Source organism: Fomitiporia mediterranea, assembly GCF_000271605.1.
Source record: "Fomitiporia mediterranea MF3/22 unplaced genomic scaffold FOMMEscaffold_2, whole genome shotgun sequence".
Classification (NCBI taxonomy): domain Eukaryota; kingdom Fungi; phylum Basidiomycota; class Agaricomycetes; order Hymenochaetales; family Hymenochaetaceae; genus Fomitiporia; species Fomitiporia mediterranea.
Genome location: NW_006760387.1, coordinates 2,678,971 through 2,695,793, shown reverse-complemented (window position 1 = coordinate 2,695,793; position 16,823 = coordinate 2,678,971). Strand labels below are relative to the sequence as shown.

The 16,823-nt window shown below is 45.2% G+C and overlaps 6 protein-coding genes across 6 annotated transcripts; 5 read left to right on the top strand and 1 right to left on the bottom strand.

Moving 5' to 3' along the window:
- Window positions 1-43: 43 nt before the first annotated feature.
- FOMMEDRAFT_131574 (glycoside hydrolase family 61 protein) lies at window positions 44-986 on the top strand (the record flags this gene model as incomplete). Its single annotated transcript, XM_007262925.1, has 6 exons — window positions 44-77; window positions 166-366; window positions 411-499; window positions 560-736; window positions 791-904; window positions 957-986. The coding sequence occupies 6 exons, from the start codon at window positions 44-46 to the stop codon at window positions 984-986; spliced, it is 645 nt and encodes a 214-aa protein (XP_007262987.1).
- A 3,878-nt stretch (window positions 987-4,864) lies between these two features.
- FOMMEDRAFT_144646 (uncharacterized protein) lies at window positions 4,865-7,034 on the top strand. Its single transcript, XM_007262924.1, has 18 exons — window positions 4,865-4,966; window positions 5,059-5,080; window positions 5,138-5,208; window positions 5,263-5,272; window positions 5,343-5,362; window positions 5,442-5,447; window positions 5,504-5,600; window positions 5,686-5,780; window positions 5,845-5,877; window positions 5,924-6,000; window positions 6,059-6,113; window positions 6,164-6,259; window positions 6,334-6,372; window positions 6,419-6,469; window positions 6,521-6,547; window positions 6,606-6,646; window positions 6,696-6,724; window positions 6,779-7,034. Coding segments are annotated over exons 8-18 (552 nt in total). The 5' UTR covers window positions 4,865-4,966; window positions 5,059-5,080; window positions 5,138-5,208; window positions 5,263-5,272; window positions 5,343-5,362; window positions 5,442-5,447; window positions 5,504-5,600; window positions 5,686-5,779; the 3' UTR covers window positions 6,882-7,034.
- Window positions 7,035-7,403: 369 nt separating this feature from the next.
- Window positions 7,404-10,035, bottom strand: FOMMEDRAFT_131573 (uncharacterized protein; the record flags this gene model as incomplete). Its single annotated transcript, XM_007262923.1, has 10 exons — window positions 7,404-7,502; window positions 7,558-7,605; window positions 7,665-7,757; window positions 7,820-7,903; window positions 7,965-8,096; window positions 8,169-8,378; window positions 8,718-9,154; window positions 9,220-9,277; window positions 9,361-9,440; window positions 9,501-10,035. 10 exons carry the CDS (start codon window positions 10,033-10,035, stop codon window positions 7,404-7,406), a joined length of 1,776 nt encoding a protein of 591 aa, XP_007262985.1.
- Window positions 10,036-10,901: 866 nt separating this feature from the next.
- On the top strand, window positions 10,902-11,468 carry FOMMEDRAFT_152022 (uncharacterized protein; the record flags this gene model as incomplete). Its single annotated transcript, XM_007262922.1, has 1 exon — window positions 10,902-11,468. One exon carries the CDS (start codon window positions 10,902-10,904, stop codon window positions 11,466-11,468), a length of 567 nt encoding a protein of 188 aa, XP_007262984.1.
- A 947-nt stretch (window positions 11,469-12,415) lies between these two features.
- On the top strand, window positions 12,416-14,528 carry FOMMEDRAFT_17188 (uncharacterized protein). Its single transcript, XM_007262921.1, has 3 exons — window positions 12,416-12,651; window positions 12,704-12,771; window positions 12,829-14,528. Exons 1-3 carry the CDS (start codon window positions 12,631-12,633, stop codon window positions 14,333-14,335), a joined length of 1,596 nt encoding a protein of 531 aa, XP_007262983.1. The 5' UTR covers window positions 12,416-12,630; the 3' UTR covers window positions 14,336-14,528.
- A 3-nt stretch (window positions 14,529-14,531) lies between these two features.
- On the top strand, window positions 14,532-16,312 carry FOMMEDRAFT_165434 (Aldo/keto reductase; the record flags this gene model as incomplete). The annotated part of the gene is made up of 9 exons (XM_007262920.1): window positions 14,532-14,560; window positions 14,609-14,685; window positions 14,967-15,022; window positions 15,091-15,108; window positions 15,161-15,520; window positions 15,594-15,665; window positions 15,723-15,836; window positions 15,898-16,012; window positions 16,073-16,312. 9 exons carry the CDS (start codon window positions 14,532-14,534, stop codon window positions 16,108-16,110), a joined length of 879 nt encoding a protein of 292 aa, XP_007262982.1. The 3' UTR covers window positions 16,111-16,312.
- Between the last annotated feature and the right edge of the window lie 511 nt (window positions 16,313-16,823).

Here is a 16,823-nt window from a genome sequence, read left to right as displayed (position 1 = left end):
CTTTCATGATAGGTACCATTCAGCTCCTGGCTTGCGTACCAACATGAAGTTCACGTCATCACTGCTTTTGGCGGCTAGTGCTGCTCATGGCGCTTCAGCTCATTGTAAGCACTTGTCGGACACTTCTTCACGGCAAGGCCGTATGTTGACAAAATCTCCATGTAGATATCTGGACCACGTTGATCGCTGGTGATACGACATCCACTGCGGCAGTCCGCACGCCGGTGAATAATTCACCAGTGACGGATGTTACTTCACCCGACATCACCTGCAATGTAAACCCGACACCGGCGACTGAAACTGTCGATGTCCCAGCCGGATCAACAATCGGCTTCGAGCTCGACAACACGGTATACCATCAGATAAGTTCACCGTCACTCTGTAGCGTTTTACTTCGCAACTAACATTAGTTTTCTATTACGGTCCAGCAGCAATTTACCTCGGTCAAGCACCGGGTGCCGCTGCCGACTGGGATGGATCCGGAGAGAGCTGGTTCAAGGCGAGTATTTGTTCTTCTCTACGCCTGTGACACGATTAATAAATTGACGCTTTCTCTTAGATTGCAGAATGGGGAGCTACCTTTAATCCCTTCACATTCACCGACTACGGCGCCAGTCAGCTGACTGCGACCATCCCAAGCGATGTAGCTCCTGGCCAATACCTGGTCCGCATTGAGCAGATCGGTTTACATGTTGTAGATGCACCTCAATGGTACATCTCCTGTGCCCAGATTAACGTGAGCGTGTCTCCTGAGCTCCTAATTGTGTTTGGCCAACTGTTTCTTGTTCAGATCACTGGAGGAGGTTCTGCAAATCCGAGCAAAGTTTCCATCCCGGGATACGTGTCTCCTGATGATCCAGGTCTTACGGTCGATATCTATGACCCTGTCCCAACCGCCTACACTGTGAGTTCTCTATCATACTATGCGATAGAACTATTTCTTACTTTGACTACAGGTCCCTGGACCCCCCGTCTTCTCTGGATGAGCGAGACTCTTCTTCTGTACAAACTCATCGCGCTCCTGTAATGAGCTGAAAAATGACATGTTTTGTACATAGATATTTATATTACGACTTATGCCGAGAAAGGAAACATTGTCAGTGCAAAATTGTAAAACTGACTTTTAGAATCAAATACAAGCCGAAGACTATACGGCTCCGTTGTGAAAACACGTCAACGGGGTGTGCTGAAAACATGTCCAGCATCTAAAGCTGTTATTATGAGGATAAGAGTCTAACAGCAATAGTCCGATTCTTTTTCTTCTGTTCAGTCAGAAGAATTCTGTGTTGACATTGACGTTTTTCGAGGTCCATGCATTGTCCTTGTAAGACTTGCACTATGCAGGAATATCTGTCTGCTTTCATCCACAACAGAGTGAAGATACCATTAATATAGAGGTATTATGATATATAATATATGTAGATGCTAGTGCACCACGCTTTGGGGTCAATACTCGGAGGCATATTAACATTATTAGAATTGACGTTTCAGTACTGCTGTAATTAGTTTCTGTATTTATACTCTTAGTATTGTTGAATATGATGTTTTAAATAAAGACGACTTGTCTCCGGTTTTCTGTAGGTTCTTTTTTTGACGTTCGGTTAATAACTAGTTGCTTACCTACCTAAACAAGCGATGCGGATCGGCCAAGGTTGAAGGCACAGCGGCACACTCTCCACAGCATCTTCTCCTTCCTTCGTAATGTCTCATCTTACCCCGCGACTGCTGTGATAGATGAGACGCTACTGCAACAGAGATATTTATTCCACCTATACCACAGCACACAACGAACACTGTCTTGATACCTGTTGCACAACTCACAGTATCTACCATAAGATGTCACTAAGGGACAAGATGGGAACTCTTTCTACTGTGAGTCAGTGGCGTGGTTGAGTTGTCTGCTTGATGATCACACAGAAAGCGATATCCTGCTTAACTACAACCACTTGACACAGTATTGTTTATATACAGGCACTCCTCGACCCGATTACTCTTGCTTAAGTCCTGCTAGTACTGATACTTCTTTGTATTCTTTCTTCTAGAAACTCTGTATAACTCAAGAAATGTCGGCTCCCGAGCTGCCCGATGCGAACTTTCTTCAGGTTTACGCACGTCATGTGGTGGTGTTCCGTGTACGTATTGGATTATTCAGTACCACGCAAGCCTTAACACATAATACGAGTAGTATGCAATAGGTTTGTCGGGAAATAAATTAGCTGCTGATCAGGCACTGAACAAATGCTGATGAATTTTCTAAATTCAAAAGTGGCTTCACTGACTCTTTCGGTATTATCTTTGGGAGCCTGTCATTATACATCTTGATCCTGATCTCTTTGATAGATTTACGAGTAGTTGATAAATGTCAAAGGAGATGTGTGTATCTGGACGAAACATAGATTACTTTTGACGACTGAGCGTTCTAATTACAGACAGAACTTATATGGCCATCTCGGTTTTCGCTGACCAAGATCCTCTATCTTATAAATCGTTATCTGCCGTTAGTTGCGGCAGTCCTCCAGGCATACAGTGAGTACTTCTACGCAAATTATGTCTCACTACATGTCCTCCCCAATTCTTAAATATACTATAGCAGAAGTTTTTAATACTAACTATGATGTGAGTGACTAATGGCTTTCAGAAACTTCGGCATGCAGACTTCATCTCGGTCTGTTTAGGGCTGTAAAGTCTTCGCGTTCGTCACTAGCAGTAGGGTTTCGCAATTCTCCACGCGACGATTATTGACTGACAGGACGTATGATACCCAGTGTCTATATGCTCATGTTATATCTGCGCAGAGAGTAAGGCACTCAACGACTTCAATGAAATGGGTGGTAACAAGTAAATAGCCACACTGTCTCTCAGGGCATATGCAGTATGGGAACAAAGCCGGACTGTATTCATCCTTCTGTTTATCGTGGGATCTGTTAGTTCGTTTTACTTCAGGCACCTTCATTGAATAACTTCGGGATTTCTGCTCAAGGGCACTATAATCAGCGGGTATTACTTATAGGCGTCTTACATCTTATCTAGTGAACGTGAGCATTCCACCTTCTTTTATTGACATTGATGCGATGACCAACTCATTAGAGCTCCCTATCCATGCATTCCACTCTGGCTGCATCATCGTATTTTCTGATACGCAGTTGTGGATAGCCTACCTTGGTCTCGCCTGCGGTGAAACAAGTGAGTCCTGAATGCTTTCAGCCGACCTTAAGGGTATTTGAACATCGTTCACGCTTGTTATTCCCGTCTTTAGTCGCTTTTGGCCTCGTACTGGCTAGAGCATACGTGAATTGTAAATGAACAAAAAAAATATTGTCTCTCAGACTAAGCCTTTGCAGATCGCTATTTGGGGTCCTTCAATACTCTTCTGAAGACATTAGTGGCCAGTGGTTTGTCTTCCCTTATTTTATCTTTCTCTCAACAATCCTAACTAGATATATATAGGGTCACTGTACTATTTGTGCCTAATCTGTAAGCATTTTATTCATGAGTTTGTTCGTGTAAACTCACATATCGTGTATATAACTGTAGTCATAGCATTGGCGAATATGATACTGTTACAGTTCCAAGATGTACGATATTCTGATGTTATATTGTGATTCGTCCTGATATTCCTATATAGCGGCATCCTCAGGGCCTAAATCTCATAAAGTATGTTCTTGCGCTTATTGCTTTATAACTTCAGTGCTGAAAATGATGACCAGCCTGCAAGGAATCCCGTGCTGCATTTTATGCAACCGCCTTCTCTTGCACTTGCGTGGAAGCAATGCAAAGCATTGTATATCTGTTGACACTTTGTCGTAATCTGATTTCTAACTAAGCAAAGCGTCTATTGCTCTTGATTCAAGAACTTCATACATTCAGTCATTATCTAACTGGGCCTATAAAAATATTATAAATAGAGTCAAAGTGCTTTCCTTATTTGTTTACAGTAATACACAAAGCAATGTTTGTTCTTGTTGTGACGAAACTTGAAAATATGTGAATTTAGTGCATACTGGCTCTAGACATAAATTTATCCTTAAACCACTCATTTTCAACTGCCTTGGACCAGATAACTGATGAACATCCTTCAAAATATTGCCTTCAAGCTTTGTGACTTGAACATTGTCAGATTTTCAAGGTAAAAAGGCACTACAATTTGCACATACTAAAACCTGCTTGACTTCTGGCCTAAAAAAGTCACCACGATTTCTCCTTTAGACTAGCACACTAGTAATTCCTAAAGACATCCTGAAAGCTGCTATCAACAACGTTTTTGCAATATACTTTTCTCATTAAACACAGAAGGTAGGTTATGCAACGCTCTGTATTCATGACAGATAGATTGTTCTAACATGTGGCGGTGTCTTAAAGGACAAGAATATAGGTGAGAAAAATGAGAACTCAGAATACTATTAATAATTCATAATAAAGTAAACAACGACTCTTATATGTGAGCTGCCTATTGAAATATAGTAAGTACTAAGTACCGAAAAAGAAATGATCATGACAAAATGGAAGAACAGCTTATTTTACTTGCTTCAGTCAAGGCAGAAGAAACTCCATCACCAAAACGTGCAGAGTCTGACAAGGCAATATATTTACATGTAGACTTTATAAGCGAATATAAGGATCCACAATATGTAAAAAATATATGTCTTAGCAGTAAATTCTAATACATTTTCGTGTTCGATTTGGTGATGTCGAGGTCATACAAGCAGTGCTAGTAGCGACATGTATATGCTGCTACTCTATTAGGAAACGGTTTCGACAAAAGACTAGACTCACGCCATAGACCCTAACGAGCAACTTCCATTCATGCATCTACTATTATTCCTGACAGACATGATGAGACGCCACTGCAGTTGAGATAGCCTTGCCACCTGTGTTACAGTACATGATGGACGTTGATTTGCCAACTAAACTGAGGACACGTCGCTGATTGTGTCTACGCAACAAGATGTAACTCCTACGATTCTGGGTATGGGATTGAACATCTACCTCATTAATGAGCACATCAGTTGATTTCACACTTTACTATGATTAATCGATGTATTCTGTCTTATACATAAGTCTTTTTTCATTGGTTTCTTTCGTCCGTCTACTTACACTCCCTAGTATCTCCGCCTCAGTCAACTCAAACTAGCTCAAGAAATGTCCGCTCGCCAGCTACCAGTTGTGAAGATTTTAGAGGACTATGTATACCAAGACATTGTATTCCGTGTATGTATACGGATCATTCAGTTTTTCGGAGCTGCTAACGCGTGCTACGGGCAGTATGTGACAGGTTTGTTGGCTAATGAGGTACTTGTCAGCTAGTTGCTAATTCACCCTGCCGAACCCCCTAAATGCAACAGTGGCGTCGCTGACACTTGCAGTAAGTCTCTGGATATTTGACATCATATATCCAGTTATTAGCTGCGTAACAGATATATGAGGGCCTGATAAGTATCAAGAGAGATGTGAGTAACTGTACGAAACATATAGTATCTTGGATGACTTAAATTATTTATTACAGACAGAGCTTATATGGCCATCCAGGCTTTCACTGCTCAAGGTACTCTTTCTTGTCGACCGCTATCTACCTATGGTTACGGCAGTCCTCGGGACATACAGTGAGTACTTCCGAAAGTCGTGCATCAATATTTCCTGAATATTGACCCACTCTAGCCATTGTTTCTGACACAAACTATGATGTAGGTGATCGAAACCACTAAATCCCGAAGCAATTTTGATCATACTAGTACTGATCACACTTCCTTAGGACTGTAAAGTCTTCGCCATCGTCACCACCAGTGAGTTTTTTTTTACTGAGACTCGTTCCACATGAAGGCTTAGATGATGATACACCACATGTAGTGTTTATATGCACGTGTTACGTCTGTGCAGAACGTAAGCTCTCGTAAACCTGTATGAGCAAGAGATAACAAGCAAATAGTAACACTGGTGTTGAGAGCGTACGCCTTATGGAAACAAAGTAGAATTGCATGCATCGTTTTATTGATCGTAGGTTCCGTAAGTCCGATTTACTTTTCACGTTTTCATTGCATTAACTTCGTGACTTATGCTAAAGGGCAGTGCAGTCGGTGGATATTACCTGTCAGTGACCCAGGGTTTGTCCGGTAAAAGTAGGTAGTCCTTCTCCTTCACTGACACAGTGCGATTACTAGTTTTCCAGGCTCTCCCATCAAACTATTCCACTCTGGATGCATTATCGCATTTTCTGGAACTCATTTGTGGATCGGTTACCTAACTCTTGTCTGCTGTGAAACAAGTGAGTCCTGAATGCTTTCAGCCGACCCTGAGAGATGGCTGATCCTTATTCGTACCTGTCTTTCTCTTACTTAGTCTCTTTCGGACTCGTGCTGGCCAGAGCCGTCATGAACTGTAGGCAAAAGAATAACCTGTAATCGCTCAGACTAAATCCCTGCAGATCGCGATTCGGGATCATTTAATAAACTTATGAAGACAATGGTGACTAGCGGTTCGTCTTTCCCCTTTCCGCCTCCGACCGTTTCTGACAGTAAACACGCAGGGATATTGTATTACTTGTGCCTTATCTGTGAGAATGATATATCAATGAGCTTCTTGCGTCAGTTCACATGTTTACACGCACGTAGTCATAGCATTAGGGAATATGATACTGTTACGGTTCCAAAGCGTACGATGTTTAAACATTACCATTGAATTTTGTACTGATACTCCTATAGCGATATCCTCGGGGCCTCTACCTCATAAAGTATGGTGTTACATTTGTTGCCTTTTAACTTCATTACTGACGAGCAACGTCTAGCCTGCAAGGAATCCTGTGTTGCATTTTATGCAACCGACTTCTCCTGCACTTACGCCGAAACAATACTAAACTTCGTACATCCGTGGCCACACGGTCGACTTGAGCTCGCTTGACGCACCTTCGTTCTTCTAAACGTGCACCGCTTCACGCTGACTAGGGAGCGAAAGTGACAACCATATCCGCGACATTCGTCGGTTGTTTAGGAACCAGGGACACAACTATTGAACCGCTCGTTTTAGCTTTAGTTAAAAGCTGCCTTCGTCGCCGTTTAATTTTCACCATTGTAATGTTTGATTATGTATGAGTGGATTCGAGTGCATTACTAGCCATGGTCGGCACATTTCGTCCTTTAACTGTTTTGGATCAACAGACTTGGCTCAAAAGCATTGTCGAACAACCTTCATATATTTGCCTTCAAGCTTCATGACTTGGAATTAGCGAGTATTGAGAGTGGGAGAAGGCATCACAGCTCGTATATAACTGTAGCTAATCGGTTGCATAACATAATTTAGTCGCTGACAGTTGCTGTATCGACACGATCTAGAACCTCTTTATTAAGCGAAAGATTTAAGACCGTGCCAGGATATGACAAATAAAGTACTTACGGGATGCCCAGAACAGTTTTTCACTGCTTCGTCATAAAGAAAGGGCCTTCAAGCTCAGAGGCGCCATTCATGCTAGTTGCATCTCGCCAACGGCCAACGAGCATGCCAGATCCAACGATCTAGAGCTGTCATGTCAAATTGCTCATGGCAGAAAATTGAAGGTGGATATCATACATATCCTCGGAACAACCAAGTTCCCAATTCTGATTCATCAGAAAACGCCTAACATCTCGATTTAGCATACGGACATCAACTGGAAAATGGAAGAGTGTCTAACGCACCGGACTGCGGAGAAGAGCTACAAGTCCGTCCCAGGGTCGAACTCTTCCTAGCACCTTGAAGTGGCCCCATGCATCGCCATGTTGCGGATCTGTCTGAAATAAGGATATGGGAGTCAGGCGTCGGATAGGCATCAACTAAATATAGGCGGGCGCACCTCGCCAGTTACTATAATATCTTTGACATGTTCCGGTGTTCCAAAGCCTTCAGCATGCACGTTTCTGTAGCCCATAGAATGGTGCTATCCAGATCATGGTAAATGGAATGGTTATATATGAAAAAGTCGCTGGAAGGTTGCTCGCCTTCGAATCAGAACCATTCAAACGGTGGTCTGAATAGCCAGGTGTATCCCGAAAGCCGGATACGGGGACGAGTGTATGGTATTTGACTCTTCTGCGGGACAGTTTGTCATACACTACTAACTGAGCCGAATCCTAAAAGGAAGCCAACAAAATTGAGCCGGGTTTCTGTCAGCAACAATAAGCATATTCGAATCCCATACTTACTTCATCCTCGCGATAGGAACAACTCCTCGGCAGCCACGCATTAAGAAAATCTTCTCCGCGGTCGCTGTTATAGGAAATACTGGCTTCAGCCGAAAGGCAGTGGTGCTCCCGCAGACGCATGTACAGAGGTCGTTGATACATGGGTATCCGCGAAGAAGGAAAATCGGCAGAGTCAGCAAGAAGAGCGCGGTAAGCCTGTAATTCCGGTACCTAAATAGATAAAGGAATGTAAATAAATAGGTAAAACTCAATCCGGATCAAAGAAAGAAGATGATCCAATTAGCAGACGTCCCGCTGAGAAACAGAAGGACAGCCTGAGCTTGTCCAATCGTGAACAGGCGGAGAATGGAAAGAGGAAGAGTGCATTGCTATGATGCTATTGCCGTGAAAATACGTATTCCCGCTTATCAATTACGCGCTGGCATTCAGTCATAAAACACGAGAGAGATAGAGATCCGATGAACGGGAAGGACGAATAATTTGTAAAGGGGTGTAACGTTGCAGCGCTCACAGGTTCAAAGAGCGCCGGAAGAAGGGGGAGCGGCTTACCATGAACTTCCCAGCCCAGGGGCCCGCCAAGTTCCCAGGCACGTACGCTTGTCCTCTGAACGCCTCCCCATGACGGGCAGTCTGACTGGAATGTTCGAATAACATCATACGCGACCAGTCAATGTCTAGGAATTTGCTCGGCGAATCATCGAGATTGTGTTCTCGAGTACTCCCTGTGGTCGAAGCACGGCGTCGAATCGCGACTCGCGCAATTTTGCCTAGTTCCTCCATGTCTTCAATGGTGGGTCCGGTAATACCAAGGGCGATTGCAACTTCTCTGCTTCGTGGGAGCGAGAGGGAGCATCCACCCACGACTTTCCCGCATTGCTGGTCGAAATCAAGCCTTGCAGTGCTCGCCAGAAAGGCAGCGAGAGGTGCCGACGGTATACGAAGAAACAATGATTGATTGTAGTGGATAATTGGCATGCATTTGGTTGCTTTGCGGAGCAGTACATGACTAGGTCAACTTCAGAGTACTAAGATCATGACGCCAAGTACCTACTTAAGAGATGAAGTTTCCGACATTCAAAAGAGGCCTCAGGTGCGCAGAAGGCCTCATGCTGAACTTCCGTGAGTTTTGATGTGACAGTAAATTAAGCTTTGAGCGCTCGGGTTTCTTTTAAATAATATAACGTCAACTCACGCGATTCCCTGCAATCACAAGTGGTTGGAGAGCGGACATTAAAAGATCTCTGTCGAATGGAACCTCTGCGCGAAGCGAAGCTTATAGGACCGAAGACAGAAATCAATTGAACAGGTTTTGAGAAGAAATCTACGACGTACCTTCATCACTAGTCATCCAAAGAAGCCAGATTGTGAGTGACCAGACGGACGAATTATACGCACTCGTCTGGGCATGCAGCTTCCGCAATATGTCAAGCAGGCGGCTATGAAGACCAACCCAATCGAGCAGGTGCACTTCGTTGAACCCGTCGTTCTCAAACATCATCAGAAGCGCGGTCCACAAGTCATCCACAAGAGTAGTGTCATCGAAACATCCTGCTCTAAGGCGTTTCAGTGCTTGACAGCGTTTCTTGAGCTCGACGGAGAAGTCCACCGTGGTTAGGTAGTTAACTCCGAATCGTCGGCCACAGGAACTAAGGTCAAATTTTAAACCGAACACCTGAGACAAAAGCGGGTAGTTATCGTTGAGGCAAAGTGCACGATAAATAGATCGGCTGATCAGTGACAGAGGAAGAAGTTGTGATGGTGGGCCAGCTTTGAAACGGTCACAAATAGTAAACAGAGCTATTTGAGAGAGAAGCTCGGGTGTGAGGCTCTCCAGCCCGCGAGGGAAGGTATCAGATCCTGTCCCCATATTGAAGGGGAAACAATGGTTTCTCAGCTGGCTGCGCAAAATATGCGCCGCTTTATACGAGAATCCATAGCATGTTGTAATGAACCCTTTCCTTCGAGGAGGCGGCGTCTTGTCCTTTTAGCGAAAACGTGCCGATTATCAAGTGTGATGCACGGACATAAGGTGAAAAGACAGAACCGGCGATGTACTCCTAATATGTTTCACCAGCTCCTTTGAACGGCGATGGTCTCTGACCGTATAGTCCGTCTTCTACAGGCACGCGCTTTCCTCGCTCGGTTCGCGTAATTAAGTTACCAACGTCAAATTTTCGTGTAGTAAAGACCGGAGATGTTTTACTCTTCCATGGGCATGGGATTTGGGTTTACGATACACCATCCGAGTTAGGTAAGCAGCTATACCTTAAATATATCTGATCGGAACAAGGTACCCAAGGATCCACACATCCAAGCACGGTTTTGCTCGAAGCGTTTTACATATGGGGATGAACACTGCCTCGGCGACTAATTTTGGGTCGAGAGCCGATCATTGTCTTGTAGATACTCAAGCGCGTGACGGACCGTCAAGGATGCTTGTGGATAGGCCATTATTGGTTTATCGTATTCCGGAGCGTCCCGGCGTGCCACAAAAGTTGTTACCATCAACAATGCAGAGAACTGGAGTAAAACAGATAATCGTGCCTGAAGGGCGCAAAAGGCATGAAGATACGAGCGCTTACACTTCTGTCGTAAATTTCTCGGAAGCCGTTCGTCATGAGATGTACTCATGCATTTAGACGCGACAATACCTTGCCGAAATCCTTATCTTGTTCAGATTGTCTGAGTGTGTACTCTGATGAAAAGATCATCATCTGAACGAGGAACCGCCTTATGACCAGTGGAGACCATGTTACGATGGTGTGCTGCCAAAGTACAGAGCATCAAAGCGTGCAGGTGTCGGACACCGGATCGATGAATGAATATCCGTTAATTCTGTCGGATCTGCTCAGCTCAAATTTACAGTTACTAGAAGGCCGATCATACTCATGCCTGGCTTCGAACGCCTTTGAAACAAAAATCGGATCAAACATGCGGATGTCCGCCGTGCCTACAACTTGCGAAGCAGTTACGCATCGACCATTCGGTGTACGTCGTGCCTCAACTATGAGGCGAGAACCTCACCCGCGCTGCATATTTGGGACTTCCGCCTGTTCAAATCATCCGATAGATGCGCAACCACCTTTCGGGAAATTCAGAAGTTATGAAGCGGCCAGAAAATTATTTTGCACAAGCAAGCCCCTATTTTGCCTGCTTGACATCAGTCATATAGTTTACTTTGCATCACAGTGCGCCAAAATAACAACTCACGGAGAAGAAGCACGCATTTGGTCCGAGGAAGTGCGTGGACATACACAGGTATGCCGGAACGCAGTAGGCCGTGACGAACTTTCTCGTTGAATAAGACAGCCCTGTGAATTAAACACAAGTCATGAATTATACACGTGTGAAGGTTCTTGCACGGCCCATCGTTTATGTAGACAAGTGAATCCTATTTAGGTTCCATAAGCGTCAACTGATTCAGGACTGTTAAGGGATGCGAACAATAAAGGATACGGGTTGAAGAATGTGGATAAGGATCACACGTGCCCAAAAAGACACACCGATGAATGGCGAGAATCGGGTGCATTCATTTTTTGATGTCTAATTCCTCGAGCGAACGCGGACTTGACAAGATATCATGTTGGCGGTACGATGTAGTGACGGAAGGATGCAATTGATCTCAAACCCCCCGCTCCGGAGAGATCGGATTGAAAGAAGGATCTAACAGACCTAGATTGGCGTCAGTTAACAGTACGAGCAGACGAGTAGCCGGATCTAAGCACCATTGTCGTCAGAGTTAGTATGATGCAATAAGGCTGGCATTGGTATAGCAGCCCAGAAGCAAGCAATTTTACAGACCGGATCGTTTATCCTTGAACAGTTACGGTAGAGTGACCGGCATTGTCGGGAAAGGGTTTCGGAACAACAGTCTCGTCTTCAGAGTGTCGACGTGCTAGAACTTAAATTTCATTGGGGGTGTGGACAAAGTTGAACGGAGGTTAGACGTGCCAGTTTACCATTTTCATAATCGGTACGACGCACGAGAGCAGTGGTACGTGAGTAGGCCCGATGTTGTGGTCATGCTACCAGCTAGAAAGCTGTAATGGGACTGCGTGGTGCAACTTCAGGCTGAGCAAACAAGTCTAAACGAGTAACAAAAGTGACAAAACGGGGCAGTCAGGTCCTGTCAGGATAATTAAACACGTGATGGTTACAAATGCATATTTCTGAATTACATAAGCCAATATTCCAAGTTGAACCTTGCCCAATTGCGGACATGTGCGCTCTCGTTGTCCTGGAGCCTGGCTGACTCTAACTGGCACACTCGTGCTGTATGCCTCATCGTCTCCCCGTACTTCCATACGGCATCTCTGTCGAGAATCGCATTCTGATTGCATTTGCGTGGAGCGGAGTGTCGTCGTTAGAAGGGCATCCTTTGCTTCGTCGCCCACAAAGGCCGCCTTCGTGCCGGACGCGCTAGGCTTTTAAAGGCCTTGTTTAACAACAACACCCTTGCAACATGCTACCAAGAAGTCCCATCGTATGCTTGACTTGTCCCGAGCTCATGCAATTTACTAATTTGACACAACAAGGGGAGCATAACTGCTAATACTAGCGTTGCTAACGGCAATGGCCAAATAATTGACCCTGGCTCTGAGACGTACGTCCGCGTTGCAGCAAAGCTAGCGACCCTTCTAACATTCGAGTAAATAAGCAGAGCGTCAACAGCAGTCCATCGCCACCGCCGAGAGTTGCGATATCTCCGGGATCAGGATGCTTTAACTGCCAGCCTTTTGACTTGTACTACGGAACCCAAGCCTGAGCAACTTCAGATTGTAGCATTGGAACGGGTGAAATTGGAGCTAGAAGCCAAGATGCAAGAATTGCGGCACGATATCCACTCGTCTTGCGACCAGTTGACGTGGCGAAGCGATATGGATGAGCAGACGTGCAATTCCATCCTGTGGCAGAGACTCCTTATGGAACACAGATTGGCAGCGACGTGCAACGATAGAACCGAGGTGATAGCACAACTCGAGCGGCTTCGACGGCTGTCGAGTTCCCCCAACACGAGATTTTCCGTTGACGGTACATGTAGGTCACCGAGGCAGGCACAAATAAATGCCAACTTGACGCTTTTCCTCCACCATTCAACCACAAAGCTTCCTCTACATGCACCTTGTCGAGCACGATCGCCTGGTTCCTTGCAAGGGAACATCGTTCATGGAGCTCATAAAGCCATTCCTGTTGCCTACCGGAGTAGGCATAAGAAACCCGTCTTACAATCTCATCACTTGTTCATGGGATGTCAGGCGGACAAGCCCCGGTATAAGGAGGCTCAGCAACTGGGATCCGCCTCGTCCTCGTGTCCGAACGTGCCTTTTTTCTCGGAGAAGTCCTTTAACCATGACGGGCAAGTTGTACCAGCAGTTGATGAATTTCGCAATTCATTCTCTTCGAGAGTTATTGCCCCTTCTCGGCTTCGGCCAAACCGGACTTTGCCGCTCCGTAGTCTCCGTATCTCCTCCAAGGGGCGACGAAGCGCACTCTTCAGATATGCGGGGAAGGATTCAGTGGATAACAGAGAGTATGGGAACGTCACAATTATTCCACACGTGGTACCTCGCCTCAAGTCTGAGCTTCTGGAGGAGCTGCCAAGTACCCCGTTACCGACATATGCGCAGACGTTACTTAACGACTTCGAACAGTCCGTCCAACAGTCACTTGTACTGAACCTAATGGATGACAGTACCCCAGCAGCTCCAGCTCTTCCGCCAAAGCGAGTCTCCCTTTCCCCTGTAATCGAACTGCCTGCTCCTCTGTCCCCCGTTAAAACTCGATCTTCACCACTTTGGACGAAACGCAAACCGCCGCAGAGATATCGAACGATATTCACTTTACGACTTCCTACAAGGTCAACGCCAGATTCTGCGTCCCAATCCACTTCGGCGGGGTCTTCCTCAACATCAGAGTTAGACTCGGGTGATGAACATGACATGCTTTCACGAAATATCGCGGCAAAAATCCCATCCAAGGAAAGGGGTCTATCTTCGACGCGTAATTATGATTTATGCATGCTGGATAGGGCTCCAGACGATATTCCAGAATGTCCAGACCCTCGACCTCTGTCTCAACCTCTAACTGCGAGTCGAAGCAAATTTTCTCGCCCTTTGAGTATTATTCGCGACGTCAAGGACAGACTGGCCAATTTAGGGCGCCGTTGACGATGCTTCTATGTTTTGTTTTATTTTGTGTTATTTCTTGACGAGCTATTTATCACGTATATTCCACTACTTAGTATACTTGATCTGAATGGACTTGCTAGAACTCATACATTATTTACGGCCTATAGGACAATGTATATTTACTTTTCGTTCTGCGCTATCCCTGTTGATCCCTCTTCACTGTCATAGTCCCACCATGATCTGTATGCCCAGAACTTCTTGTTCGTATGCTCGCAAATTCCAGCAGAATAAAATAAAATTGACGTGCAGCAGCTATCCGACATCTGTCGTAACGTGGATCGCGTCTGAGGGTGTTTTGAGAGTGGACCGGGAATTTGGCGCAGACAACCGTATAGCTTGACGTCTAATCTCGCGTCTTTGCTGATCGCACACTGATAAGCTCGCTTGTAACAGTATCCCAACTGCCATGTCTGATACCTTCTCACTACAGTCAAAATTGACAGTTAAGTCGCCAAGATTCAGACAGTTGCTGGGTTGCCCTTTTACAAAGATAATCTATAATCTCACCTGTGCATACAGCTTCGTGACGGGACCACAATTCCCGTACTCGGATTCGGTCTGGGGAAAATGTTGATACAGCTGTGACCATTACTGAAAATACTGATTATAGGCACATACGAAATCGAGGGCATTGAAGCGTACAATGCTGTGACTTGGGCTTTAGAGGTGATGTACTTTTCTTGGATTTCCTTGCTAAGGAAACATAATGTCTGACAGTTGGTTTCAATTGCAAGGCTGGATACCGTCATATTGTGGGTTACCACTGTAAAGTTTAGTTCTCGTTTACTATACATCATGATGCAGGACTCCGCGGCTTGGTATTACAACGAAAAGGAGGTGGGAAAAGCAATCCTGGATTTCTGCGAGGCGAGGAAAATACCTCGTTCCGACATATATTTCGTCACCAAACTGCGATCCAACGACGGATATGAGGCATCGAAGAAAGCCATACAGAAATCCCTGGATGCATGCGGTTTGGGGTATATTGACTTGTATCTTGTGCATGGTCCTCTAGGAGGTACTCGAGCACGGATGGATAGTTGGAAAGCTATTTTGGAAGCAAAATCGGAAGGGAAGCTTCGGAATGCGGGCGTCAGTAATTATGGCATAAAACATCTTCAAGAGATGATAGAAGCCGACACCGAGCTTCCCGCTGTTAACCAGGTGACTGATTCTTGATAACCCTAATAAGTCAGATTGCGGATATTTGATCCTATATCAAACTTTGAAAACATAGATCGACCTTCATCCGTTTATGACACGGACGAAGTTAGTAGAGTTCTGTCGGCAGAATAACATAGCGTTAGAGGTAACCGTCCTCTATGCCCCAAGATTGTGGCCTTCTCATGACGTTCCATTCTGGCAGGCGTGGGGACCACTTGCTCGGGGATTCAGGTTCAAGCATCCGGTTCTTGTCAAACTTGCGAAGAAATACGGGAAGGAGGTCCCCCAAGTCCTCCTACGTTACTCTCTTCAAAAGGTAGCCCTTGGTTATAGCCACACTCCGGACAGTATAGAGTCTCTAACCTTGCTTAACCTAGGGATTCATTCCGCTTCCGAAGTCGGTCTCGAAGGAACGAATCATCTCCAACACGTTGATATATGACTTTGAACTTACGTCGGACGAAGTGGAGGAACTCGATGACTTAGACGAATGTACGTTCACCCTCCCCTTTCGGTGTACGTCATGCCGAACATTACATGGCTTATCCATAGATCTCGTCACTGACTGGGATCCGAGTGACTGCCCCTAGACGTTCTGCTCGGAATGCCTTGGGCGGTGAGTAGATTGAGAATGGAACCTATATACACGACCTCGAGGCGGCCTAATTTTGCGTCTTAATGGAAGAGTACTACCCTGTTACTTACGATATGCATTCAAGGTAGCCTCATTGTGTTTCGTACCCCAAACCGAGTGTTATTATTGCTCAATAAAATTGAAATAGAGGTCTATACATATATATGGCGTACAAATTAAAGCTTACTATTGCATTATGGAATCCCGACTGAAACATAGGGAGTAGTTGAGGGACCATGAAAGCCGGCCGGTCTTTGACTCTACGCGAACGGGCTCCATCAGTTCCATAATTTCTTGCTCGTGGTTCTAAGTTCTCGGTGCCTTTATGTATTGGCATCATCCAATGGGCTTAACTTGTCTACGAGATGAAATCGTACTGAAGGCTACCGTGATGATAGACATGGCTTGGCCGCGGACAAGTACACTGTATGAGATGGTAGACAACAGGGAGAGCTGCCTAGTCTTATAAACATACCATGTCTGTCTAGGTCTAATAAAGCGGAAGGAACGGATACATCTCAAACAACTCGGACATTTCCATCGGCTATTTCAGAGAATCACATATTTCAAAATTCCATGCATGGCTGTATCCTGCAGTTTTTTTCAGATCGTACTAAAGTTAGGGTTGAAAGATAAGACCATTCCTGGTCGTCGGCGCCTGTACCAGTA